At 39.1% G+C, this 27,822-nt stretch overlaps 1 protein-coding gene across 2 annotated transcripts; it reads right to left on the bottom strand.

The window, feature by feature from the left end:
• Positions 1–454: 454 nt before the first annotated feature.
• DTD2 (D-aminoacyl-tRNA deacylase 2) lies at positions 455–26,790 on the bottom strand. 2 transcript variants are annotated; one of them, XR_016510018.1, is made up of 3 exons: positions 26,133–26,583; positions 20,550–20,619; positions 455–693 (listed from the first exon to the last, which is right to left on the bottom strand). XR_016510018.1 is itself a non-coding variant. In XM_090271862.1 (3 exons), exons 1-3 carry the CDS (start codon positions 26,699–26,701, stop codon positions 13,466–13,468), a joined length of 507 nt encoding a protein of 168 aa, XP_090127988.1. In that variant the 5' UTR covers positions 26,702–26,790; the 3' UTR covers positions 11,734–13,465. The 2 variants fall into 2 exon arrangements, 1 of the variants encoding a protein (XP_090127988.1); XM_090271862.1 differs by lacking the exons at positions 455–693; positions 26,133–26,583 and adding exons at positions 11,734–13,791; positions 26,591–26,790.
• Between the last annotated feature and the right edge of the window lie 1,032 nt (positions 26,791–27,822).

The following is a 27,822-nucleotide window of genomic DNA, read 5'->3' as shown; positions in this document are numbered from 1 at the left end:
CTCTACCTCTCTGATCTCTGTTACAGTAATGTCCCTTATCTGTGGGCAATATGTTCCAAGACCCCAGCAGGTGCCTGAAATTACTAATAGTACTCAAATTTCAAAAAGGTTTTTTCCCCTATACATACATTCAATGATAAAGTTTAATTTATAAATTAGGCACAGTAAGAGTAACAACTAACAATAAAATATAACAATTATAGCAATATACTGTAATAAAAGTTAAGTAAATGTTGTCTCTCTCTCTCTCTGTCTCTGAAAACTTACCTGATAACTAAGATCAAGGTTTATGAGAAATGGCTACTAAGTCACTGAGTAGCAGGTAATGTATACAATTTAGACACACTGGTCAAAGGGATGATTTATGTCCCAGGTGGGATAAAGCAAGACGGCACAAGATTTCATCACACTAATAAGAATGGCATACAATTTAAAACATATAAATTGCTTATTTTTGAAATTTTCCATTTAATATATTTGGGTTGCCGTTGGTTGTGGGAAATTGAAACCATGGAAAGCAAAACTGTGGCTTAGGGGGAACTACTGTAGTGTCCTCTGGCTTCTTATATGTTGCCCTTTCTTTACGTTTTCTCAAAATTCTGACTTTGGTCTTCTACAGTTCTCTCTGCAGGATTACACTGACTCTGGAGTGTGGAGAATCTTCATACCAATCTCAGAAGTTCAGACTTTGCTCTGTAGATAAAAACGTTAAAAGGTTTCTAGACTTCCAGCCAAGATGGAGGTGTAGACAGACATGCTGTGTCTCCCTCCACAACTAAGAAGGAATACAACTACCTCAAAACTAGAGACAACCAGAAGTTCCAGAAAATCTAAATGCATGGAAGTCCAACAAACATAGACATAAAGAAGAAATACTCATCCAGATAGGTAGGAGGGACAGAGTCCGGGTGGAGAGGACGTGGTGTGGTGGTGGCAGCAGTGGCAACAGTGGCAGAAAGTGCAGTTACACGTTTTAAAAAGTCAGGAGGGACACCTGGGGAGTGTTCCCAGCCCCTCACCAGAGTAGCTTATTGTCCCAGCACCAGGGAAAATCAAGCCTCATGGCTTTTGACTGTGCAGACCAGTGGGGGTTGGGGTGGAGGCAGAAACTGCGGGTCTCCCAGCGGAGTCCACTTGTTTAAAGGGCCCTCACGGACCCAGAACATCCACAGACCCACCCACTCTGGGAGCAACGGCCAGGGCAACAGCCAGAGAGGCGCCAGTCTGTTGCAGAAGTGGGAGGAGTGCCTTGAAAAGGGGTGAGTGCTGGGCAAGCGGCATTGTTCTTTCTCAGACTCCTCCCCCGCATACAGCACCATAACATGGCGAAATAGGTCGCCTGTTACGAATACCTAAGGCTCTGCCCCTTACAACGTAGTAGGAGTGACAGCTCTGTCTGGGACACGGAAGCAAACAAACACAGGAGACTTCCGGCCTAGACTGACATGCTCCGTCTCCCTCCACAACTAAGAAGAAATACAACTACCACAAAACCAACAATAACCAGAAGTTCCAGAAAATAAATGTAAGTCCAACGTATGAAGTGGTGCTCATTCGGACAGGTAGGAGGGGCGAAGCCAGGGAGGAGAGGTCAAGCTGTGCTGTCCGCGGCAGCAGCAGTGACAGCAGCAGGACGGCGGTAACCACAGACACCCGTATTTAAGGGGAGGTGAGAAGCACCTGGGGAGCACCCCCGGCTGCAGACCAGTCTCGTTAGCTTGTGATTCCAAATTCGGGGAAGGCAGACCCCTATTGCCTTGGACTGTGAGGCCTGACGGGTGTGGGGAGGGAGGAGGAGGCTCCCGGTCTCTCAGTGGAGAGTGAACAGCAGGAACCCATCTTGGACCCTCAACCCTGAAGAAAACGCCTGGTTGTGACAAGTGCACAGGGCTCCGCCCCCTATAGCGTAGTAGGTGTGACAGCCCTGCCCAGGAAGCAAAGGTAAACACAAAAATGTTCAGGATGGCACAGATCATGTTACAGATCCCAGTGACGCAGCTGACCAGACAGCAAATTTCTAATCTAACAAAGCAGCAGATAGGAAATCTTTCTAAGGCACAGTTCAGAGCTTTGCTTATAAAAGTGCTCACAGACCTAACAGCAGATCTTAAACAAGACAGCGAAGGAATGAAGGCTAGTCCTGCTGAAATGAACAAAAACACATACAAAACTAGTGGTGAGGGCAAGAAAACCAGGGATCAAATCAACCAATCAGAACATAGGAAAGGAAGCCCTGGCTGCTGTGGCTCAGTGGGTTGAGCATCGGCCTGCGAGCCAAGTGTCGCTGGTTTGATTCCCAGTCAGGGCACATTACTAGGTTGCATGCCAGGTCCCCAGTTAGGGGCATGAGTTATGGGCAACCACACAGCGATATTTCTCTCCCTCTCTTTCTCCTTTCCCCTCTCTCTAAAAATAAATTAAAAAAACAAACAAATAATTAAAAAAAAAAAAAAAGAACATAGGAAAGGAATAGTCAACCAGTGCAGAAAGAGAAAACAAGTGCGGAAAATGAGGAGAGGCTCAGAAACTTATTGGACAGTTATAAGCGGGCCAACATCTGAATCATAGGGTTGCCAGAAGGTGAAGAAGAAGAACAAGAAATTAAAAAATTATGTGAAAAAATAATGAAGCAGAACTTCCGTAATGTGGGGAAGGAAATACTTACAGGTCCAGGAAGCACAGAGAGTTGCAAAAAAACTGGACCCAGGGAGAACCACACCAAGACACATTATAATCAAAATGTCAAAAATTAAGGATAAAGAGTTCGATACCCAGTCAGAGCACATTACTAGGTTGCATGTCAGGTCCCCAGTTGGGGGCGCAAGTGAGAGGCAACCACACAGTGATGTTTCTCTCCCTCTCTTTCTCCTTTCCCTGCTCTCTAAAAAATAAAATAAATAAACAAACAAATAAATAATTTTAAAAAATTAAGGATAAAGAGAGAATCTTAAAAGCAGCAAGAGAGAAGAGAATTACATACAAAGGGGTCCCAATAAGATTCTTAGCTGATTTCTCAAAAGAAACTCTGCAGGCAAGAAGGGACTGGCAAGAAATATTCAAAGTAATGAAAAGCAAAAACCTACAACCACAATTACTCTGTCCAGCAAAGCTATCATTCAGAATAGAAGAGCAGAGAAAATGCTTCCAGGACAAAGTAAAACTGAAGGAGTTCATCAGATCCAAACCACTGTTATATGAAATGTTAAAGGGACTTGTTTAGGAGAAAGAGGATTAAAACTATGAACATTAAAATGAAAACTGTATCACAACAACCAACAGCAGAAGCTAGGGAATTGAAACAAAGGCAAACTAAGTAGGCAACAAGAGTGGAAAAAGAATTATAGGAATGGGGAACATTATGGGGGGAGGTCAGCGGGGAGGGGGAAAGGGGGAAAGAGAGGGAGATGGTACAGGAATTAAGAAGCATAGTAGGAGGGAGTGGAGTAGACAGGAAGATGTTGAGAAGAACTATATGCACAAGCAATGCGCATGGACTGGTCGGGGGGAAACAACTGGAGGGAGGGATGTCACTGGGTGGAGGAGAGCAAAGGGAAAAGAAATTGGGACAACTGTAACAGCATAATCAATAAAGCATATAAAATTTTTTTTTAAAAAGGTTTCTAAACAGTGGAATGTTCCACAAACATTACCTTGAAGATGTCTGAAAAGAAGGATTAGAAATAGGAGGAATAATAGAGGATTATCAAAATGGACATTTAAAGTCATCAAGGTGTGCCCTGGTTGGTGTGGCTCAGTGACTGGAGTGTTGTCCCATAGACTGGAAGTTTGCAGGTTTGATTCCCAGTCAGGGCACATGTCTGGGTTGTGAGTGCAGTTCCCGGGTGGGGCACATGTGAAGCAACCTACTGATGTTTTTCTCCCTGTATATTCCTTCCTCTCCTTTTAAAATCACTAAGCATGCCCTTGGCTGAGGATCTAAAAAAAAAGTAAGTATAGTCATCGAGGTGTGACTTCAGAATGAAAGTGTTACTTTTCTAGTTCTTCAGTAACTAGCCTTATTTCTTTTTTAAAGGTTTTATTTATTTTTAGAGAGAGGGGAAGGGAGGAGGGAGTGAGGGAGAGAAACATCAACTGGTTGCCTCTTGTATCCGCCCCAACCAGGAACTGAACTCACAACCCAGGCATGGGCTCTGACTGGGAATCAAACCAGCAACCTCTTGCTTTGCAGAATGATGCCCAACCAACTGAGCCACACAGGCCAGGGAAAGTCTTATTTCAATAAATTAATAAATAGGGCACTCCTAGATATATTATTTCCATTATTGTGTGGGTTTTTTCATAAATTTAACTATAACAAATCAGTTCCTCTGTAGTGTTAATCATAGATTGTAAAAATTTGACACCATTCTTCTTTTATAACACCAATATGAGTTCTTATTCTCCAAAACAAGTGGCACAGGATCCTATAGTATTTGATCCTTATATTTGATAAGTTTAGTTCTTTCATTATGGAGTCAGTGAATCATCATAACACAGGCATTATTCATAAATGGTAAGCCTTAAAAGTGTGTTTGATTTTACTTTGTATATACTCAAGATATAAAGACCACATTCATTGGTAGTCTGTGTCTTATACACAGTATTTTCTATAACTAAATCCATTAAGTCTGTAAATGGACAGATAAAATATATTTAGAAATAGACGATATTCTAATTAAAAATTTCTAGAATCTTAGAAAAACAGAGGCAGAAGGTATCTAAATTATGGCAACACTATCACCGAATTTATTTTTCTTTACTTTAAAATTATAGTTGACATACAATATGTATTAGTTTCAGATGCATGCTATAGTGATTGGACATTTATATACCTTACAAGGTGTTCACCATGATAGGTTTAGTACTCACCTGACACCATGTGATTGATTATTAAAGTACTATTGACTATATTCCACATGTATGCTCCATCCTCATGATTTATTTCATAACTCTGCCACCTAATTTAGTAAATAAACTGATGTATTGGCTATTCTTTATTAAAAGATCAACACTGAGAGATGCTAAACCTTCATCATGATCAACTTCAACAACTCTTAGTATAAGAAGTCAGAAAGATGGAAATTATCACTCCCTACAATGTGACCTTGGGAAAATTATTTATGCATTGTCTTACTTTCCACAGCACTATCCTCATTATGTACTGAGATGATAACATGAGATATTTATTGAAAGTTCTTTGAACACCTTGGGCCAGAGGAGCTACAGAAAGCCAAGGTATAGTTATTTTCATATTCACCATTTCTTTTGCCCTTGCCTCATGTTCTAGCTTCCTTGGAAAGGAAACAAAGTTGCCCTCACTTTCTGCTTGATAACCCTTCATGTAGTTGAAACTGTTATTCTCAAGCAATTTTTTAAAAAGGACAATTGCCTGAACTATAAAATAGCAATCCAGGGCTGTGAGTCAGCATTTCACCTACACACAAAATCAAAATGATTTAAAATAGGAAGCACATAATCTTTTTGAAAGATGTATAGTTCCTTGGAGAAGCTTTGATAAAATTGGAATTTGCAAGTTTATGAATAGTTTATTACATTTCAATAAGTGTATTGTGAATCAATAAAGCAAAAGTTAAGAGCTCATTACCAAGCCAGTTATTGATTCTCAGCTTCCAAAAAAGTACAGGAAGAATATAGAGAAAATATAATTCTTTTTGATAAAAATTTAAAGTATCTTAGGAGCACAGACCTAAAGAAATAATAAGACTAAGAATTTTCAGTAGCTTCTTGTTTATTCAACTTAAGTTCTTCATCTTTTTGGTAATTAGAGTTATTTGGTTTTTACCTTTTACTCTTTAAAATATTTTTATCTTTATAACTTACTTTTATTTTTTATTGAATTTATTGGGGTGACATTGGTTCACAAAACCATGTAGGTTCCAAGTGTACAACTCAACAAAACTTCTGCACGCTGTATTGTATGCAAATTGACAAAAGCAGTCTCTTTTCATCCTGAATATCCCCCCTTCGCCCACCTCCACCTACTCCCAGCCCAATTTCCCTCCGGCTATCACCACACAGTTGTCTGTATCTATGTGTTCATTTGCTTAATTCCTTCCCCTTCCATCCAGATCCCCAACTATCATCACCTCTGACAACTGTCAGTCTGTTCCATGTATCCATGCCTCTGTTTCTTTGGTTCATCTGCTTATTTTGTTCATTACATTCCACACAAAAGGGAGATCATATGGTAGTTATCTTTCTCTAACTGGCTTATTTCACTTAGCATTATAAACTTCAGGTCTTTCCATGGTGTTACAACAGGTAAGATTTCTTTTTTTTTTTAATGGTCAAGTAGTATTCCATTGTGTAAATGTACCACAGTTCTTTGATCCACTCATCTGATGGGCACTTAGGCTGTTTCCAGATGTTGGTTATTGAAAATAATGCTGCAATGAACATAGGGATGCATATGCATATATTCTTTCAAATTAGTGTTTTGGGTTTCTTTAGATACATTACCAGAAGTGGGATTGCTGGGTTAAAAGGCAATTACATTTTTAATTTTTTAAAGTATGTTTTACTGATTATGTTGTTACAGTAGTCCCAATTTTATCCCCTTTTCTCCCCCACTGCCCAGTACCACTCTTCCATCAGCAATCCCACCCCCTTAGTTCATGTCCATGGGCCGTGCATATAAGTTCTTTGGCTTCACCCCCTATTTTGTACCAACCAATTATGCTTCTTAATCCCTGCACCATTCCCCATTTCTCCCCCTTCCCCTGACCAGGTGATAACCCTCCAAATGATCCCTATAGCTATGATTCTGTTCCTATTCTGGTTTACTTAGTTGGATTTAGTTTTTACTTTTTAGATTCAGTTGTTGATAGTTGTGAGTTTGTTGTCATTTTAGTGTTCATAGTTTTGATCTTTTCCTTAAACGAGTCCCTTTAACATTTCATATAATAATGGCTTGGTGATGAGGAACTCCTTTAGCTTTACCTTGTCTGGAAAGCACTTTATCTGCCCCTCTATTCTAAATGATAGCTTCGCTGGATAGAGTAATCTTGGTTGTTAAGTCCTTGCTTTTCATCACCTTGAATACTTTTTGCCAATCCCTTCTTGCTGGCAACGTTTCTTTTGAAAAATCAGCTGATATTATGTATTCCCTCACTTATCGTGGATATTATGTTCTAGATCCACCACCACCGCCCCCCACCCCCACGATAGGTAAAAATCCACGAAGTAGGAAACTTACATTTATTTTAGTATTTATATATATTTCAAGGCTTTATAAACCTTTCCCACACTTATAAACTGTTCCCATTCCCTTAGTAATCTTTCCCACTCCCTTATTAAACTTTTCCACACTTTTATAAACACTACTTATGTTCTTAAACATATTCTACACTCTTAAACCTACGTAACTTTAACAACTTATGTATACAGTACCACAAAATCCCGCGATATAGTGAAAAATCTGCGATAATTAAATATAATATTTTTAAAAATCCCGTGATACAGGGAAGCTACGATAAGTGAACCACGATATAGAGAGGGACTACTGTAGGCTTATAAACACCCCTTTGTAGGTAACTATCTGCTTTTCTCTTGCTGCTTTTAAGATTCTCTCTTTATATTTAACCTTTGGCATTTTAATTATGATGTGTCCTGGTGTGGTCCTCCTTGGGTCTAGCTTGTTAGGGACTCTCAGTGCTTCCTGGACTTGTATGTCTATATCCTTCACCAAGTTTGGGAAGTTTTCCTTCATTATTTTTTCACATAAGTTTTCAATTTCTTGCTCTTCCTCTTCTCCTCTTGGCGCCCCTATGATTCAGATGTTGGCACATTTAAAGTTGTCCCGACTTCTGGCCAAGATGGAGGCTTAGACGGACATGCTCAGTCTCCCTCTACAACTAGAGAGGAATACAACTACTTCAAAACAAAAGATAACTAGAAATTCCAGAAAATAAAACTACACGGAAGCCCAACGTATGAAGTTATAAACCAGCGGCGCCCTTTGGGCAGGTAAGGGGAGCGAAAGTGGGTGGTGCTGTTTGCGGTCGCACCAGGGACAGTGGCAGGGAGGACAATCCCGGCTGTAGTCGAACCCCGGCGGCTCGCGACCCCAACGCTGGGGAAAGCAGCCACCACATCACCTTGAACAGTGAGGCCCAGGGGGGCGGGAGGACGGATCCTGGTCTCCTAGTGGAATAACTGTGTAAATCCATCTTGTACCGCCGCCCCCACACAAAGCGCCACAGTGCTGCGAAATAGGTTGCGGAATGGCGCCGGTCGCTGGGTTGTGACGACAAAGGGCCACAGCGCGGCGAAAAATGTTGCGGATTGCCACCGGTCGCTCGATCGTTACGAGTACACAGGCACTGCCCCCTATAGCCGGCCCAAGAAAACAAAACGCATCTGTCAAAATGAGGCAGACAACTATAGAAATCCCGGTGACACAGCTCACCAGGCATCAGATAGAGAACCTGACAGATGAACAGATAAGAAACCTGTCAGAGGCTCAGTTCAGGGCCATTGTTATCAGGTGGCTTACAGAATTAACAAAAGATCTGGAAAAAGATGAGAAAGAATCGAAAAACACTCATAATGAAAGGAACAAAACCACATATGAGACAGATGATGAGGAAAAAAAATCCAGAGTTCATATCAACAAACCAGAACATAGAGAAGGAACAAACAGTCAACCAGTGCAGAGAGAGGAAACGGGAAGCAAGGATGAGAGGATCAGAAACCTCTGGGACAGCTATAAAAGGCCCAACATAAGAATCATTGGTTTGCCAGAGGGCGAAGAAGATGAACTAGAAATTGAAAAATTAAGTGAAAATATAATAAAGCAGAACTTCCCAAACTTGGGGAAGGAAATAGACTTACAGGTCCAGGAAGCACAGAGAGTTCCAAAAAAACTGGACCCAGGGAGAACCACTCCAAGACACATTATAATCAAAATGTCAAAAGTTAAAGATAAAGAGAGAATCTTAAAAGCAGCAAGAGAGAAGAAAAGAATCATGTACAAAGGGGTCCCAATTAGACTATCAGCTGACTTCTCAAGGGAGACCCTGCAGGCAAGAAGGGACTGGCAAGAAATATTCAAAGTAATGAAAAGCAAAAACCTACAACCACGAATACTCTATCCAGCAAAATTGTCATTCAGAATAGAAGGGCAGAGAAAGTGTTTCCAGGACAAAACAAAACTGAAAGAGTTCATTAGATCCAAACCACTGTTATATGAGATGTTAAAGGGACTGGTTTAGAAAAAGGAGGATCAAAACTATGAAATCTAAAATGAAAACTGCATCACAAGAAACAACAACAGAAGCTAGGGAATTGAAACAAAGGCAAACTAAACAGGCAACGAGAGTGGAAAAAGAATTATAGGTATGGGGAGCATATTGGGGGGAGGTCAACAGGGAGAGGGAAGGGGAGAGGGAGGGAGATGATATAGGAATTAAGGATCATGGTAGGAGGGAATGGAATAGACAGAGAGAGGTTGGGGGGAGCTATATGGACAACTAATGGACATGGTCTAAAAGGGGGGGACAACTGGAGGGAGGGGGGCCACCGGGTGGGGGGAGCAGAGGGAAGGGAAATTGGGACAAATGTAACATTACAATCAATAAAAGACATTTAAAAAACAAATAAATAAAAAAAATAAAGTTGTCCCAGAGGTTCCTAAGCCTCTCCTCATTTTTTTCAATTCTTGCTTCCTCATCCTGCACTGGCTGACTGTTTTTTTCTTCTTTATGTTACAAATCATTGATTTGAACCCCAGCTTCCTTCCCTTCACCATTGGTTTTGTGTGGATTTTCCTTTGTTTCACTTAGCATAGCCTTCACTTCTTCCCTTGTGGGTTTGCCATACTCAAGCATATCTTTCAAACTTGTGAGCATCTTTATCACCAGTGTTTTGAATTTTCATCTGTTAGGTTAGCTATCTCCTCATTGCTTAGTTCTCTCACTGGAACCTTGATCCGTTCCCCCTTTTGAGCCGTACTTTCCTGGCTCCTCATCTTGCCAGGCTCCCGTGTTTGTTTGCCTCTGTGTCTTAGGTAGACCTGTCGCTCCTGTTATGTTGTAAGGGGCGGAGCCTTAGGTATTCATCAGTACAGGGCGACCCGTTTCACCACGTTGTGGTGCTGTATGTGGGGGAGGGGTCTGAGAGGGAACAATGCCCTTACTCAGCACTTGCTCCTTTTTCAGGCACTTCTCCTACTTCCATATGGGACTGGCGCCCCTTTAGCTGTTGCCCTGGCTGTTATTCACAGAGTGGGTGGGTCTGCGGACATTCTGGGAGCATGGGGGCCCTTTAAACAAGTGGACTCTGCTGAGAGACCGGCAGTTTCGTCCTCCACCCCAAACCCCAGTGGTTTGCAGTCAGAAGCAATGAGGTTCGATTTTCCCTGGCGCTGGGAGTGTGAACTGCACAGTCTGGTCAGGAGCTGGGAACTCTTCCCAGGTGTCCCTCCCAACTTTTTAAAACGTGTGACTGCGCTTTCCACCCACCTGCTGCAGCTGCCGCATCTGCTGCCACCACCACACCGTGTCCTCTCTGCCCCGGCTCCACTTCTCCTACCTGTATGGATGAGTATTTCTTCTTTATATCTTTGTTTGTTGGACTTCCATGCAGCTTGATTTTCTGGAACTTTTGGTTGTCTCTAGTTTTGAGGTAGTTGTATTCCTTTGTTGTTGTGAAGGGAGATGCAGTGTGTCTGTCTAGGCCTCCATCTTGGCCAGAAGTCCATTTTTAATTTTTTGAGAAAACTCTATTGTTTTCCACAGTGGCTGCACTATTCTGCATTCCCAGTAACAATGCACAAGGGTTCTCTTTCCTCCACATCCTTGCCAGTGCTCGTTTATTGATTTATTGATGATAGCCATTTTGACAATGGTGTTAGGAAAATTGTACAAATACCATGCAAAAAAATGAACCCAGACCACCAACTTATACTATATATAAGAATAAACCAAAATTGGATTAAAGACTTAAATGTAAGTTGTGAAACCATAAAAATCCTAGAAAAAAAAAAACATAGGCAGTAAAATTGCAGAAATATCTTGTAGCAATATTTTTGCTGATATATTTCCTTGGGCAGGGTAAAAAGAAAGAATATAGACAGGACTACCTCAAACTAAAAAGGTTTTGCAAAAGAAAACATCAACGAAATGAAAAGGGAACCCACTGAATGGAAGAACATATTTGCCAGTGATATAATCTGATAAGGGGTTAAGTTTCAAAATATATAAAGAATGTATACAACTCAACATGACAAAGACAAACAACTCAATTAAGAAATGGGCAGGCCCTGGCTGCTGTGGCTCAATGGATTGAGTGTTGGCCTGCGAACCAAGTGTCGCTGGTTTGATTCCCAATCAGGGTGCATTACTAGGTTGCATATCAAATCCCCAGTTGGGGTCGCGTGAAAGGCAACCACAGAGTGAAGTTTCTCTCCCTCTCTTTCTCTTTTCCTCTCTCTCTAAAAAAAAATAATAAACAAATAAAATAATTAAAAAGAAAAAGACATTGAGGTCAGTAAGTTTAGTATTCTGAAGATTGGATCCTGTAGGACACCCAAAAAAAAAAAAAAAAAGAAAAGAAAAAGAAATGGGCAAAGAACCTGAAAAGGCACTTCTCCGAAGAGGACATACAGGTGGCCAACAGACATATGCAAAAATGGTCAATGTCACTAATCATCAGAGAGATGCAAATTAAAAGCACTATGAAAAAAAATTTTTTTTTAACTTTTTATTTATTGACTCTAGAGGAAAAGAGAAACCCTGACATGTTGCTCTACCTATCCATGCACTCACTTCTATGTGCCCTGACCAGGGATCAAACTCTCAACTTTGGTGCATTGGGATGACATTCCAATCAACTGAGCTACCCACCGAGGGCAGAAGGAAAAATATCTTTTTAAATCACGTCAGAGGAATTTGCAGAAAGTGAGTTTAACATTTTATTGATTCATTTATTATTTCATTTTCTTACATATCTTCCTCTCTTGCCTTTGAAAGTCTACTTGACTAGCTGCCTATCTTACATCACTGTTTTAGCTTGGGCTGTCATAACAAAATATTATAGGTGGCTTAAACAGAAATGTATTTTCTCACAGTTCTGGTGGTTAGAAGTTTGAGATCAAAGTGACAGCATGGTCAGTTTCTGGTAAGAGTTCTCTTCCTGGCTTGTAAAGGGCCCCCTTCTCACTGCATCCTCGCATGGTGGGAAGACACTGAGCAAGCCCTCTGGTGTTTCTTCTTATGATGGTGCTAATCCCATCATGAAGGCTCCACTCTCATGACCTCATTAACCTTAATTGCTCCCAAAGAGCCCCATCTCCAAATACCATCATATTGGGGAATTTCAACATATAAATTTTGAGGTGCGGAGGGGAGGCAAAAATATTAAACTGGCTTCAAATCATTAAATAGATAATATGGAAATGAACACGTGAACTTGTTTTCAAATAATTCCAGTAGAAAAGCTCCCCTTTTTCTTCCCTTTATAGCAATCTTAATTCAACAAGGAAGGAACTTCCTAAAAATAATTACAATATAAACTAAGACTAGTTTCATGAAGCAGTAACTTTTAAAAGTGAAAGATAGCCCTGGCTGAGTGGCTCAGTTGGTTGGAGTGGAAAAAAAGAGGCCAAAGACAAAATATGAGACATATATTGTTTTGGTAAAAAACTGAGAAACAGCATATTAACCCATTGGTATATTAAATAAAAACAACTTTTAATACCTCACACCTGTTCCAACGCCAACTAAATATTCTTTTTTAAAAATTTGATTTATTTATTCTTTTTCTATTACAGTTGTCCCACTCCCCTCCCCATTTCTCTCCCACACCCAGCCCCGCCTCATTGTACATGTCCATGGGTTATTTATATCAGTTCCTTAAACATTCTTAAAATGAATTTAAAACACTTGGATATGCTTGGAAATTCATATAATACATAGTAACATTTTTATATTACCTTTCATACATTTCAAAAGGAACAATAAATTGCATTGTCTTTCATTCAAAATACAGAAAACTGAATAGTAAAATTACAATTCATTTGTACTGGATTTAACCCAATTTTAATTGTTATTTTTATTGCATACTACATAAATTTAAGGGTATAAGACATATATATATATATTTTAAATATATTTTTCTTGATTGCACAAAACTCTTCAATGCAAAATACTTAAATACAGCTCTCTAAGAACACTTCCACAATGCCATTATTAAGTAAATAGAAAGCATTTCTCAAAATTTCAAGTACAAGTTTAGGGAGAAGCAGAATGAAAGGTGACTGAGATCCAGAGTTTAGGTAACTTGCAAGGTCACTCAATTAGCAGGCTGCACACTTACGAATGGAACCCAGGACTTTCTTGTCTAAAAATGCTACAGATTAGTTTATCCAAGAAGAATGGGGGAAATCTAATTATAGTCCAGATCATTTTATACCAGAAAACAATGACAGAAACTAATTTTTAATTTTTTAAAACTCAATCAGGTGTGTGAATGGTCCATTGGTATCCAGCTTTAACACCTGCCTGTTCCCGTAAGTGCCATGTTCCACCACAACGCCAGCTTCAGCACACTTGCTGTTAGCAGCTAATTCTTTTTCACATAGAGTCACAAATTGGGAATAAAGTTCTAACCCTTCTTCTTTTCCAGAGTTTGAGTGGTACTGCATGTTTCTTCCTTTTACTTTCCCCCCAAGGGTAGCTTGAGGGATAATAAGAATGTTGCCAGGTAGATCCAATATAGAGACGTGCTTGCCATTTTCTGTTTCACTTAATTTCACATTTAACAGTGTATTAACTGGGTAGGGAAGAAAGGGAAAACGTTTTGAAGTGAAAAACAAATGAAGGAAAAAATTAAAAGGAAACCAAAAATTTTCTAGTCTGCAAATCTCATACTTAAAACTCAGTTTGTCAGCTCATGATTTTTACCCAAAGTCTTTGTTTAGATTTTAAAAACTGCTTCATTAAGCTGAGTGATCTAAGCAGGAAAAACACAAACTTCATGCAGAAAAATGGCATAATGCTTTAAATGTGACTTGGCAGTTAAGATCGCCTAATAATAAGTTCATCCAGAAAGGACTAAATTAACTGTAAACTGAAACCTAAAAATATTGTTGCCCCAGGGGATACATGAGAAGATTTTGCTTCTTGTTTCTTTTTACATTTCATAAAAAAATACCATTAGAAAAAGACCAAGGTAAATCCTCCTCACACCAAATTCTGCTTCATAACAAAAAGTATTAAATAAAAATCTTAGTGCATTTATGATTTTAAACTGAGTTGCCTAGAGTTCTAAACTGAGACAAAGGCATCAGTTTCAATCCCATTGTAAACCAGCTGATTTTACAATTTTATAATCTGAAGGGCACTATTAAAACAGAAAGTCATTTTACAAATATAACCCATCGGAGAAGAGTAAAGGTGAAACCAAAAATCATCATTGTTGCTAAAGGAAAAAAATTGGGACAACTGTAAGAGCATAAACAATAAAAAAAATTTTAAGTAAGATAAAATAGGAGGAGTAACTTTCATTCTGTAAGTAGACATCCCATCCAAACAAAATGAACTTTGAGAACCTTAACCAATTTTTTCACTGCCCGAAAATTTTTTTCTACACATCCCTGATCTTGCCATGATGCTTTATATGGTCCACCTGGTTTACATGGCATGAAGGCAGGAGCCACATTTTAGTGGCTTACACATAACAGATGTTTGTTAGATTGAATCGAGTCTACATTATTAATGCATATTTTGAAAACCCCAAGCTTTGTACATACACAGTAGGTACTCGATAAATCTTGGTGAATTGAAAAAAAAAAATAAGAAATTCATTGTTACAACTGAAAAAGTAAATCCAATGGTTTAAAATCACTGATATTATCTTTATATACATACAAGAAGACATAGTGTTATTTTTATAGCACTTATGAAATTAATACTCACAGCTAATAAGTATCAAAATCACCATCAATATTGATGTGTACCAAAAAATCTAGATTTAGAAAACCTTTGCATCTCAACATTAGCCATTTTCAAAACAATAATAAAAAGAAATGCACAACATAAATAGCCTTAGGGTCTTCCTACCTCTATAAATATAAATAGCTTCTGCTTATAAATATTAGTCCTGAGAAGACAAATGGTAAAATAAACTATATACGACATACTCCTGCTCAATAATTAGACCGCCTGGTGGGGTAGTCAATGGTTTCAATTATCATAGGGTCTGTAAAAATATTAGTAAGAATTCAGAACTTCTGGTTAAGGTGGAGATGTAGGTAGACATGCTTTCCCTCCTCATGCAACCATAGAAAGAATCAAAACAAGATCTCAAAACTAGTAAAACTCAGAACTGTCAGAAGGTTGGGGATATGAACTAAGGGCAGGATTGCTGGAGGGAGGAGGGTACTGAGTGGAGGGGGACAAAGGGTGGAAAATTGGGACAACTGTAATAGCATAATCAATAAAATAAACTTAAATTTTAGTAAGGATTAAGAATGGTTGCCCCATTCTACAAATCAGGGAATTAGCCTGGTAAAACCTGCCAAGGTGACCATCCAAATGAATTCCTGAGCTATGCTTTAAGCACTATCAATTTTCACTTAACTAACACCTATTTTAAAATATCTCTAGTATTCTCTATTAACAAATAGGACTTGGCTATATAGCCAGCAGTACTTGTTGATTGCTTCTAAGGAAACTAAACTCTCCAGAGCACTTCATTCTAATGGAACTCATGATCTAGCTCTCCAGGCCTCAGAGTAGGAATAGAGTAGGGAGGTAATTCTGGAATAACAGGTCAGAGCTTGCTTGCTTATTTATTTATTTATTTATTTAAAAGACTACTTAAAAAATTTTTTTTATTTTATGTATTTATATATATATATATATTTTTTTTAGAGAGAGGGGACAGGAGAAAGAGAGGAAGAGAAACATCACTGTGTGGTTGCCTCTCATGCGCCCCCAACTGGGGACCTGACGTGCAACCTAGTCATGTGCCCTGACTGGAAATCGAACTGGCAACACTTGGTTCGCAGGCCGACGCTCAATCCACTGAGTCACAGCAGCCAGGGTCAGAGCACATTTATTATACTTCCACACAACTCCCTCTGTAGGCTAGGACTGAGAATTCAATTAATGCTGTTGAATTACAAATATCAGTATGCAGAAGTAAATATAATATAAACACAAATTGTCAGTAAGTAGAATTAAAATGAGATAATGAATTAATGGCATGTTGGAAATGCAAAGATCCTAAGACAGGTTATCAATCAAGTAACTCTAATGATGTATATGGAAAGTTAAGTTTGCCAGCTCCCTGGATCTCAGTCCAATTATAATGAAGATGAATTGAGAAAGATAAAGCACATCTCTATGTTAGCTATGCTCTTTCAGATTTTATGGATGTAACTGGTTTTTATGTCCCTAGGGCACATGATTTGATTAGAAAAGATCTGAATCCATGTAATTAGTATGAGGTGGGGTTAAGAGAATCCCATCATACTGGCTTACTATGCCTCCTGGAACAGAGGGCAATACCAACTGATGCTATCCATAATAGATGGACTTATTTGCTTATAACTGACACCAGCAGAATGTGATTCTTAAAGTCACAGTTCTTTACTGAGAAACATGATATATAAAGCTTTGTGTTAGACTAGCCACTAAAAGAGAAACAGAATCATAGATACAGAGAACGGTTTGATGGTTGCCAGAATGGAGGAGGGTCAGGGGGATGGGTGAAAAAGGTGGCGGGATTAAGAAGTACAAACTGGTAGTTACAGAATAGTCATGGGGATGTAAAGTACAGCACAGGGAAAGAAGTAGCCAGAGAACATATATGTATGATCCATGGACATGGACAATGGTGTGGGGATTGCCTGAGGGAGTGGGTTGCTGGATGGAAGGGGGCAAAAGGGGAAAAATTGGGACAACTGTAATAGCATGAAAAATAAAATGTAATTTAAAAGAAATTAAGGTAAACGTCCTTAGTGTTTTTAATTCATCATAATTTATACATGTATTCAAAGTGAACTCAGGAAGACAGTTTTGGAAGCACAAAGGATTTAATACTATAAAACAATGCAGCTTGGATGTGGTTGGTTGGTTGATTTCATCTTATGATTGAGATCCATTTAAGAATATACAGAATGCCTTTAAGGAGTCAATCTTAAATCACAATGACAAAAATTCTGTTATGGAAGATTTCTACTAAACTGTTTTATGGTTAATACAGATGTAATTCAAGGCAAAAATATTAACTCAGAAAAATGAACAGCATGTCCAATCCCCAAGCATTAAGTGCTGGTAAGTAATCCTATATAATAAGAGCCCTCATTCACTTTCTCTAAGCTCCCTATTATCCCAATGATTGAAATTTAAACCATTATAGTTACTGCCTTCCCATCCTCACCTCCTGTAGGTCCCTGCTTAAATCTATTTTTCATCTTTGGACAAATTGTCAAACATATGCGATATTTCAATATAAGATTCCCTGAGAGTTTTACCCTTTAGTCTAAGCTGTTCTTTCTTTCTTTCTTTTTTAAAGTATATTATATTGATTATGTTATTAAAGTATTGCAGTTCTTTTTCCCCTTTGCTCCCCTCTGCCCAGTACCCCCCTTCCCTCCAGCAATCCCATTCCCCTTAGTTCATGTCCATGGGTCATGCATATAAGTTCTTTGGCTTCACCCTTTCCTATATTATTCTTAACTTGCCCCTGTCTCTTTTGTACCAACCAATTATGCTTCTTAATCCCTGCATCATTTCCCCATTTCTCCCCCTTCCCCCTCCCAGCTGATAACCCTCCAAATGATCCCCATACCTATGATTCTGTTCCTATTCTGGTTTGCTTAGTTGGATTTTGTTTTTATTTTTTGGATTTAGTTGCTGAGAGTTGCTTGTTGTCATTTTAATGTTCATAGTTTTGATCTTCTTTTTCTTAAATAAATCCCTTTAACATTTCATATAATAATGACTTGGTGATGATGAACTCTTTTAGGTTCACCTTGTCTGGGAAGCACTTTATCTGCCCTTCCATTCTAAATGATAGCTTTGCTGGATAGAGTAATCTTGGTTGCAGGTCCTTGCTTTTCATCACAATGAATACTTCTTGCCAGTCCCTTCTTGCCTGCAAAGTTTCTTTGAAAAATTAGCTGATAGTCTTATAGACACCCCTCTGTAGGTAACTCTCCGCTTTTCTCTTGCTGCTTTTAAGATTCTCTCTTTATCTTTAAACTTTGGCATTTTAAATATGATGTTTCTTGGTGTGGTCCTCCTTGGGTCTAGCTTGTTTGAGACTCTCTGTGCTTCCTGGACTTATATGTCTATTTCCTTCACCAAATTTGGTAAGTTTTCCTACATTATTCTCTCACATTAAGTTTTCCATTTATTGTTCTTCCTCTTCTCCTTCTGGCACCCCTATGGTTCGGATGTTTGCACAATAAAAGTTATCCCAGAGATTCCTAAGCCTCTCCTCATTTTTTTCAATTCTTGTTTCCTCATTCTGTACTGGTTGATGTTTTTTTTCTTCTTTATGTTACAAATCATTGATTTGAACCCCGGTTTCCTTCCCTTCACCATTGATTTTGTGTGGATTTTCCTTCGTTTCACTTAGCATAGCTTTCACTTCTTCCCTTATGCGTTTGCCATACTTAAGGATATCTGTCAAGTTGGTGAGCATCTTTATCACCAGCGTTTTGAACTCTGCGTCTGTTAGGTTGGCAATCTCCTCATATGTTAAGTTGGATATCTCCTCGTCGCTTAGTTCTCCCACTGGAACCATGATCCATTCACTCTTTTGGTTCATACTTCTGTCTCCACAACTTGACAGGCTCCTGTGTTTTTTTACCTCTGTGTGTTAGGTAGAGCTGTCGCACCTGGTATGTTGTTATGGGCAGAGCTTTAGGTATTCGTCAGTACAGGGCGACCTGTTTCACCACGTTGTGGCATTTTATGTTGGGGAGGGGTCTGAGAGGGAATAATGCCACTTGCCCAGCACTCACCCTTTTTGCAGGCACTCCTCCCACTTCCGTATGGAACTGGTGCCTCTCTAGCTGTTGCTCTGGCTGTCATTTCCAGAGTGGGTGTGTCTGTGGAGGTTCTAGGACCGTGGGGGCCCTTTAAACAAGAGGACTCTGCTGAGAGACTGGCAGCTTCTTCCTCTGCCCTAACCCCCTCTGGTTTGCACAGTCAGAAGCAGTGAGGCTTTATTTTCCCCAGCGCTGGGACCGTGAGTTGCGCGGTCTGGTCAAGGGTTGGGAGTGCTCCCCAGGAGTCCCTCTGACTTTTTAAAACATGTGATCACACTTCCCGCTGACCTACCACTGCCACCACTGCTGCCACCACCACACCGCGTCCTCTCTGCCCCGGCTCCGCCCCTCCTACCTATCTGGATGAGTATTTCTTCTTTATATCTTCTTTTGTTGGACTTCCATGCAGCTCAATTTTCTGGAACTTCTGGTTTTCTCTAGTTTTGAGGTAGTTTTATTCTTTCTTAGTTGTGGAGGGAGACACAGCGTGTCTGTCTAGGTTGCCATCTTGGCTGGAAGTCCTCCCTATATTATTCTTAACTTCCCCGTCTACTTTGTACCAACCAATTATGCTTCTTAATCCCTGCACGATTTCCCCATTTCTCCCCCTAATCTAAGCTGTTCTTCACTCAGCTATTTACCTTTGAGTTCCACTAACTGAAGTTCTTTTTGGTTAATTTCTCCACGATTCAACTATCCATTTTTCTAATTTATATGTTATTAATTGAACTAATGGCTATCGTCCTTTATTAACCAGTCCCCAATCTTAGGGATAGGGCAATTATTGTAGGTTTTTTTTCCAGCATCATTATTATATCAGATACTGTCTTGAGAAAGTTTATGATTTAATAAGGTATATCTTATATCTATGTCATCATCACAAGGAATGTGCAATGCTATGGACTATCCAGTGTACTGGAAGGCTGCAGACAGGTAAATTATTGTTCAGAGATGCTTTCTCTATCCCTGGAGGAGGTGTGGATATGATGCTACTAAGCTTGGTTCAAGAATCAGGGGAACCTTATATTTATACACATTTCCTACGAAGAAATGCATAAAGGGTTCATGTAAATTCTTCCATAATAATGAGGCCAACTTGAGCTGTCCAGATTTGAAGGGGCCCACATTTTATACATCGAGTGTTACCTACATGTTCGTTATGGACTCTGGGAGATAAGAAAACTCTATTAAGAAATGCAGCATCTATTTCTCCCTATGTGGCTCCCCTGCTTCCCAAAATTTTCTGTATCCTTGTCTGAGTCTCAGTGCATTGTCTGTGTATGTATGTACATTCTTCTAAACCATTCCATAAGTCATCTGAAATGCTGCAGATGTTTTAAAATAATTCTACCACACTTGTTTACTTTAAACTTTGGAATAGGCAAATAGCTAAAGTCAACAACAGTACAGAGTTAAGTCATCTACAACTTACCAGTAAGATTGTGCCTTTTTCCCCTCCTGAAAATTTATCTACTATCACTATACATTCTCACTTAAAAAAAAAAAAAAACCATCAAATACATACCCATTTTGGGAAGAAGTTCTTGATCAGCTCCCTTGAAAAAGCACACGTAGATCACTAATCCTCTCTGAACCTTTAATAAATCACCAGAGTAAACTCAGATTAGAAAGAAACGTCTATGTAAATAAAATTTCGCAACTGTTATAGATGCAAAGGTTAAAGGCAAAAAAAGAGAATTAAGTTTTTACAATATTGATTTCTTAAATATGTGAGAAAACAAAGTATTTTTCAATATTCAATCTCCTCAATTATCATTTCTTTCAAACATTAAGTTTAAAATACAGCCAAAAGCAGTGAAGACCACAGTTTTTCCTTCAAACATTTACTTCTAATCAAAATCTTCAGACTATGAACTAGCTTTCTTCCCCCTAAATAAGGCTGACAGACTTAGAAACATTTTCTTTGCAGGGCACCATTTATCAACACCAAATGACTTCACATAGTATCTCATATGGCTGATGACATCATCACTCTTTATTCCTCCTGATTCATTTTCTTGTAGGTCATTAAAATAAGGGTCTTATTTTATTTCAATAAACTCCAAGAAACCTTCCAATTATTTCTTGTTATTGTAAATGCTTTAAATAAACATATTTATTAGGCCTTGGAAATTGCATTTATGATACTAAGTTCAACATCACAAGGTTGTCTGTTACCAGAAATGTAAGCTTATTTATTTTATATAACTACTTGGGTATTTCTTTATTAGCTCTTGTAGGATAGGGGCTACAGTATCCCCTCACTTATCGTGGGTATTACATTTTAGACACACACACCCCCAAAATAGGTGAAAATCCACGAAGTAGGAACCTTACATTTTAGTATTTATATATATTTTAAGGCTTTATAAACCCTTCCCACACACTTATAAACCATTCCCAGTCTCTTATTAACCTTTCCCACTCCCTTATTAACCTTTTCCACACTTTTATAAACACTACTTATGTTCTTAAACATATTCTACACTCTTAAACCTACGTAACTTTAACAACATACATATACAGTACGGCAAAATCCCGCGACCTAGAAAAAAATCCACGATAAATAATTAAATATAATATTTTTTTAAATCCCATGATACAGTGAGGCCGCAATAAGTGAACCACGATATAGAGAGGGACTACTATATATGGAAAAACAAAAACAAAAAAACACTTGATAAGTGAGTTTGATTTTGCTGCTAATTCTTTTATACTATAGATTAACCCTGTTGAGTCCAAGAGCTATTATGAAGATCTTAAATAGTGCCTGGTTCATAGTAAATGCTATATATGTGTTCATTAAATGAGTCCGTAAAAATCAATTTAAGGTCTAGAACACAGTTTATTTTATATTTTAACTCCCAAAGCACTTTACAGACTATATAATAAGAACTCATTTTATCTGTTGACTGAATTTAAGTTCAGCTGCACCTTGCAAGATCTATGTGTTACCTACATTGTATTCTATGTAAACATAACTGCAGTTCTGCTCTCATACCTGATTTACCTGGAAAAGAAGTAATTTTTAAAAAGTGCAACTGTGCTTCTGGAACAAGCAAGGGCCTATAACGCACACTCAGAATAAGGAGCTAGCAGGTTGAACAATAGTATCTGCACCACTGTCACAGGCTCTTCACTGGGATTGCTTCAGTATGAGCCAAAATCTCAAGCATATTCATATTTGGACACTTGCAATGTCAGAATTAAATACCTATTTGCAGAAATAGGCACTTGTTCTTTCCACTCCCCACAATACTTCCTCTTAAAGGTAATATTTTCTTTTAGTTTATTTCAATAACATATCTTAAACTAACCCTCTTCAAATCCCCCTCTTCATGTCAGAATTGCTTTCCTTTGTAGCTTCTTTTGGTATAAAACCTATCAATAGAAAAATACAGCTAACTCTCACTGGAGCTTTAAAAAGTTTACCTCCCAAGAAGAAGAACATTAGCCAGTAACACCAAAGCTCTAAATCAGAGATTTTCAACTTTTTCCATCCCATGGCACACATAAACTAAATACTAAAATTCTGTGGCACACCAAAAAATACATTTTCTGTCAATGTGACATTTAAAAAAATAGATATAATTTTCATTCATTCACACTGGACAGCTATCGTTGTGTTGGCTGTTGTCATTCTTTTAATTTGACAATCAAAGGGAAAAGAGGTCAGTGCCCCTGACTAAATACTCAGGTACTGTATATTCTAAAAGGTCTTGTGGCTCACTGGTTGAAAATGCAGCTCTGAATAAATGAAAGTAAAACATGCAAAATAACCTTCAAATCTTTTGACAATTAAAACATGTTAAATTAGAACTTTTGATAATAGGGGAGAGGATGCTTGAAAAAGAGAATTTACTTTTATCTCTTCATACTAATTTAACCATGTGTAGGAATGAAAAAGAAAGCTTTAAAATACTTTTAAAATTTGTAAATGCAGACTGATAGTTTGGAAGCCTGCTAAAATATTTGTGATTTTGCATAAAGAAATGTGGCATGAAGAAATAAAAAGATAAGAAAGCATGGAAGAAATCTAAACAATTAACAGTTTGGGATTTACTGTCACATGAGGCAGCTATAAAAATAGGCAGTTCCTGCCTTTTGAACCAGTGATTCCACTGCTAGGATTATACCCGAAAAATCCTGAAACCCCAATTCAAAAGAACTTATGCACACCTATGTTCATAGTAGTGCTGTTTACAATAGCTAAGTTCTGGAAACAGCCTAAGTGCCCATCTGTAGATGAGTGGATTAAAAAACTGTGGTACATTTACACAATGGAATACTATGTAGCAGAAAGAAAGGAACTCCTGCCATTTGCAACAACATGGATGGAACTAGAGAGAATTATGCTTAGTGAAATAAGCCAGGCAATGAAAGACAAATACCATATGATATCACCTAATACAGGAGACTAAGGAACAACACAAATAAATCAGCAAAATTGAACAAGAAACAGAATAAGTTATCAGGGGGGAGGGGGAGGGAGAGAAGGGGGATAAGTAAGGGAAGAGTTTAATCAAAGAACATGTATAAATATTCATGGACATGGACAACGGGGTGGGATATGACTATGGGAGAAGGGGTGGGCTGGGTGGGGGGGTAGCAATGGGGGGAAATGGGACAAATGTAGTTGAAAAACAATTTAAAGAAAACGAAAGAAAAAAAACATACATGTTAAACACAAATAGTATTAACATTTTCAATTTTTTGACCTTTTTGATGACCTTATAAATCTCAAACTTCTTAAGCAAAATAAGACTATTTCAAACATAGAAATCAGAAAGTCACATATTTTATTTCCTTCTGAAATCCTTATGTCAATTTCATTTACTAAATAGAGCAAAGTCACCTCTATTAGGATATGCATTTCAACTATCAGAGTTTTAATGGTGATACCTGATACCTGACATAAGTAATTTATATGATGAAACACTATTCTACTTGGTGCCATAAACAACTATTACACATACTATTGAGAAATATAGATATGCCTTTATAATGAAAAAGTTAATATTGGGTGCCAGTCACATGAGATAAATAAAAAATAGGCAGTTCCCTGATAAGGTGGTAAATATAGGAAGAATAAAATTTCAACATAAGAGAAATAGGAGGCAAACAAACACAGGTACCTGTCAGAATGAGGAGACAGAGAAGTATGGCCCAAAAGAGGGAATAGATCAAGGTTCCAGTTGGAGAACTAAGCAATGAGGAGATAGCCAACCTAACAGATTAGGAGATAGACAACCTAACAGACACACAATTCAAAATACTGGTGATAAAGATGCTCACAGGCTTGACAGATATGCTTGAGTACAGCAAACGCATAAGAGAAGAAGTGAAGGCTAGGCTAAGTGAAACGAAGGAAAATCAACACAAAACCAATGGTGAAGGGAGGGAAAAAAGGGTTCAAATCAATGATTTGGAACATAAGGAAGAAAAAAACAGTCAACTAATGCAGAAAGAGGAAGCAAGAATTGAAAAAAATGAGGAAAACTTCCCAAATTTTACTAAGGAGATGGACATACAGGTCCGGGAAGCATGGAGGGTCCCGGGCAAGCTGGACCCAAAGGGGACCACAACAGGATGCATCATGATTGAGATGCCAAAGGTAAAAGATAAAGACAGAGTCCTGGTGGCAGCAAGAGAGAGGTGGAGAGTTGCCTACAGGGCAGTGCCTATAGGACTATCAGCTGATTTCTCAGAGGACACTTTGCAGGCAGGAAGGGACTGGCAAGCAGTATTCAATGTGATGAAGAGCAACCTACAACCAGGATTATTCTATCCAGCAAAGCTATCACTTGGAATGGAAGGGCGGATGAAGTGCTTCCCAGACAAGGTAAAGCTAAAGGAGTTCATCATCATCAAGCCATTATTATATGAAATGTCAAAGGAACTTACTTAAGAAAAAGAAGGTTAAAACTATGAACACTAAAATGACAACAAACTCACAACTATCAACAACTGAATCTAAAAAAATAAAAACAAAATCCAACTAAGCAAACCAAAATAGGAACAGAATCATAGGTATGGGGATCATTTGGAGGATTATCAGCTGGGAGGAGGGAGGAGGAGAAATGGGGAAATGGTGCAGGGACTAAGAAGCATAATTGGTTGGTACAAAATAGGGGGATGTTAAGAATAATATAGGAAAGGGTGAAGCCAAAGAACATATAAGCAGGACCCATGGACATGAACTAAGGGGGGTGGGATTGCTGGAGGGAAGGGGTGTACTGGGCAGAGAGGAGCAGAGAGAAAGAAAGAAAGATCTCAAATAAGGCTATTACAAAGAAGAAACATGAATTTTTTGAGAAAGAAAAGGGGATGGGAAAATATAGGAATGTTTATGCTTATAAATATTTCCAAGTTAGCAGAGGGTAACAGATTCTGATATAAGAATAATCACCCACGTATCACCATTTATAGGTAGTATTAAAATAATGACAATGATTGTGTTAAGGAACACTAGCCCTGGCTGGTTTGGCTCAGTGGATTGAACTCGTGTGTGAACCAAATGGTCACCGGTTCGATGCCCAGTCAGGGCACATACCTGGGTTATGGGCCAGGTACCCAGTTGGTGGTACTTGAGGTAACCACATTGATCCTTCTCTCCCTCTCTAACTCCCTCCCCCTCTCTCTAAAATAAATCAAATCTTTAAAAAAATGAAAATAAAAGGAATGCTAGATCTGGGACCAAATTCTGCCGGTAAGATGAGTGAATGAGATACTCCTATATTAAAGTTTCTGAGTACTTCCAAAAGTCTTAATTATGAACTAACATTTTTCCTCATTTCATTTTACTCCAAAAATAAGCCATGGTCCTCAAATAACAATCTTACTTGCTTTGCATAAGTGGGGGCAGGCTTTCTTAAAAAGACAAATATGCATGTAGAAGGAAATCATATTGGTGTAAATATTTTAAATTCTTTGGAGGAAATGTTTTCCATAACAAGGCAACGTTGTTGCAACAATGGCCTTTGTTTCTATTCGGAAAAAAGTCAAACTTTTAAAAGTTCCTTGAAAAATGAATTGTTTCTTGGAAAACCTCATTTCTCTGTTGACCCGGGTGCAGTCAACATAACAGGGACATCAAGTCAAAACAGACCTTGAACGTTTGCCAACAAAGCTAACCAACTAGCTGGAACCATCCCAGCACAGCAGTGCGACGGGCGTAGCAAGGGCTTTAAGCTCTTTTAAGCTAGAGATCTGATACAATTAGGTCTAAAGTCCGCCGAGCTCCTTCCAGCAGGCGGCTAGAGCGAGGAAGTTCAAATTCCCGCGGAGGGAGACAGGGGACTTGCTCCTTCTCTGGAGGAGGAAGTCCGAGGGAGGAGGGCGGCAGGTGGTGCAGGGCTCAGACAAAGATAGGCCAGTGTGGGCCGCTTTGGGCAGACCGGGCAGAAGTCCCGTGCTACCCACATGCTACCCACAGCACGTGTGGAGTGCCATGTGGCCAGCTCCGAGGAAGTCGCAGGGCGTGGGTGGGGGAGCAAGTCACCAACAAAACGCGGAAACCGCCCCTGCGGTTGTTTGAGGATGCCTGGAGCGCCGGGCAGACGTTACCTCCACCCACTGGGCCGCGGAGTCCCCATCTTCGGGGCGCACTTGCAGCCGCGCGTGCAGGCACTGCTGCAGGACCGCCCGAGCCTGAGGTGTCCGGCCGCCCTCAGCCATGGCTCGGGCCGCGTGACAATTCCACGGGTTCAGGCCGCACGCCCCGTAAACTCAGAGGGCGGGGAACACGCCGCCTCGACAAGGAGGAGGGACACCCTGGTCGCTGGTGGCCCCGCCCCAGGGCGGGGCCTCTGCTCGCCTTTCCTGTGACTAAGGAGTACTAACCCCCTAAGCGGATCCTGCTCACCTCCGTAGGAGGTGCTTAGTGTATATTTTTAAATGATTCAAAAGTCTTGTTGGATTTGTTCCCTACATAACTTTTAAAGAAACATTTTTCGGCTCAGGAAGCTTAAGTTTTCTGAGGTTGAAAAAATTTTAATCTGCTCACGTCCATATTATGTCCATTATGAAGATAAGTAGAATGAATTAATTAAATCAGAGTGTGAGCTGAGATGAAACTAGAAGCTGTAACTCTTTCAAAATGTTCTTACCCCAAACAATAAAACCATGCTGCCTCCTCTATCAGGAATGCTGTAAATTATCTTGATCCTGCAGTTGTGGACAGGTTTTGGGATGCTACGTGAATACACATTTGGACATTCATCCTTCAGAAAACATTCTCGCTAAAAATAGTGTTATCCAAGAAAGTGTGTGGTTGTTAACTTTTAAACCTGCTACTAATACGTAAATAAAATGATATTAATGTATTCATAGGCACACAGTGATGTTAAATTCTGTGATGTGTTTCCCTGCAAGTGGGTATTAGAATGTAAATAAAATTAAACAAGGACTTGATTTTGCTTCCCACACATCATATTCTTTGAACAGCCATCAGATTAGCATTATTTTTCTATAGGGTTGGACGATTTAGATGAGGAATAATAGTGTTACCACATTGCGTTACCCAGACAATTGATTTGGGCTGTTGGCACAACATGCCTATACATTTGGGTCTGTCTTAGAAAATGACATCACTTAACAGTGTTGCTATCCATACAAAGTAGTGTAACTGAAGAAAATAATCGTTGATAATCAATGGTCCTTTCTACATAAAATCGAAGTTGATTGCTGGTTATCTTGCAGCTACCTTAGAGTTTTTGTGAAAACAAAAAACAAGATCTCACATTATCTCTGACTGCTTCATTGCAGGAGTCGACATTTGTAAACATTTGTTGGTATTT

The sequence above is a fragment of the Furipterus horrens genome, unplaced genomic scaffold, assembly GCF_987537825.1.
Source record: "Furipterus horrens unplaced genomic scaffold, mFurHor1.1.pri manual_scaffold_3, whole genome shotgun sequence".
Classification (NCBI taxonomy): domain Eukaryota; kingdom Metazoa; phylum Chordata; class Mammalia; order Chiroptera; family Furipteridae; genus Furipterus; species Furipterus horrens.
This window is presented reverse-complemented; position numbering and strand designations above follow the sequence as displayed.

Coding starts and splice junctions, on each gene's coding strand:
- DTD2 (XM_090271862.1), bottom strand. CDS start 26,701: ATGGCTGAGGGCGGCCGGACACCTCAGGCTCGGGCGGTCCTGCAGCAG. Junction 20,620..26,590: donor CCGCGGCCCAGTGGGTGGAG/GTAACGTCTGCC, acceptor GATTTATTAAAG/GTTCAGAGAGGATTAGTGAT. Junction 13,792..20,549: donor AGAACTTCTTCCCAAAATGG/GTATGTATTTGA, acceptor TTCCCTACCCAG/TTAATACACTGTTAAATGTG.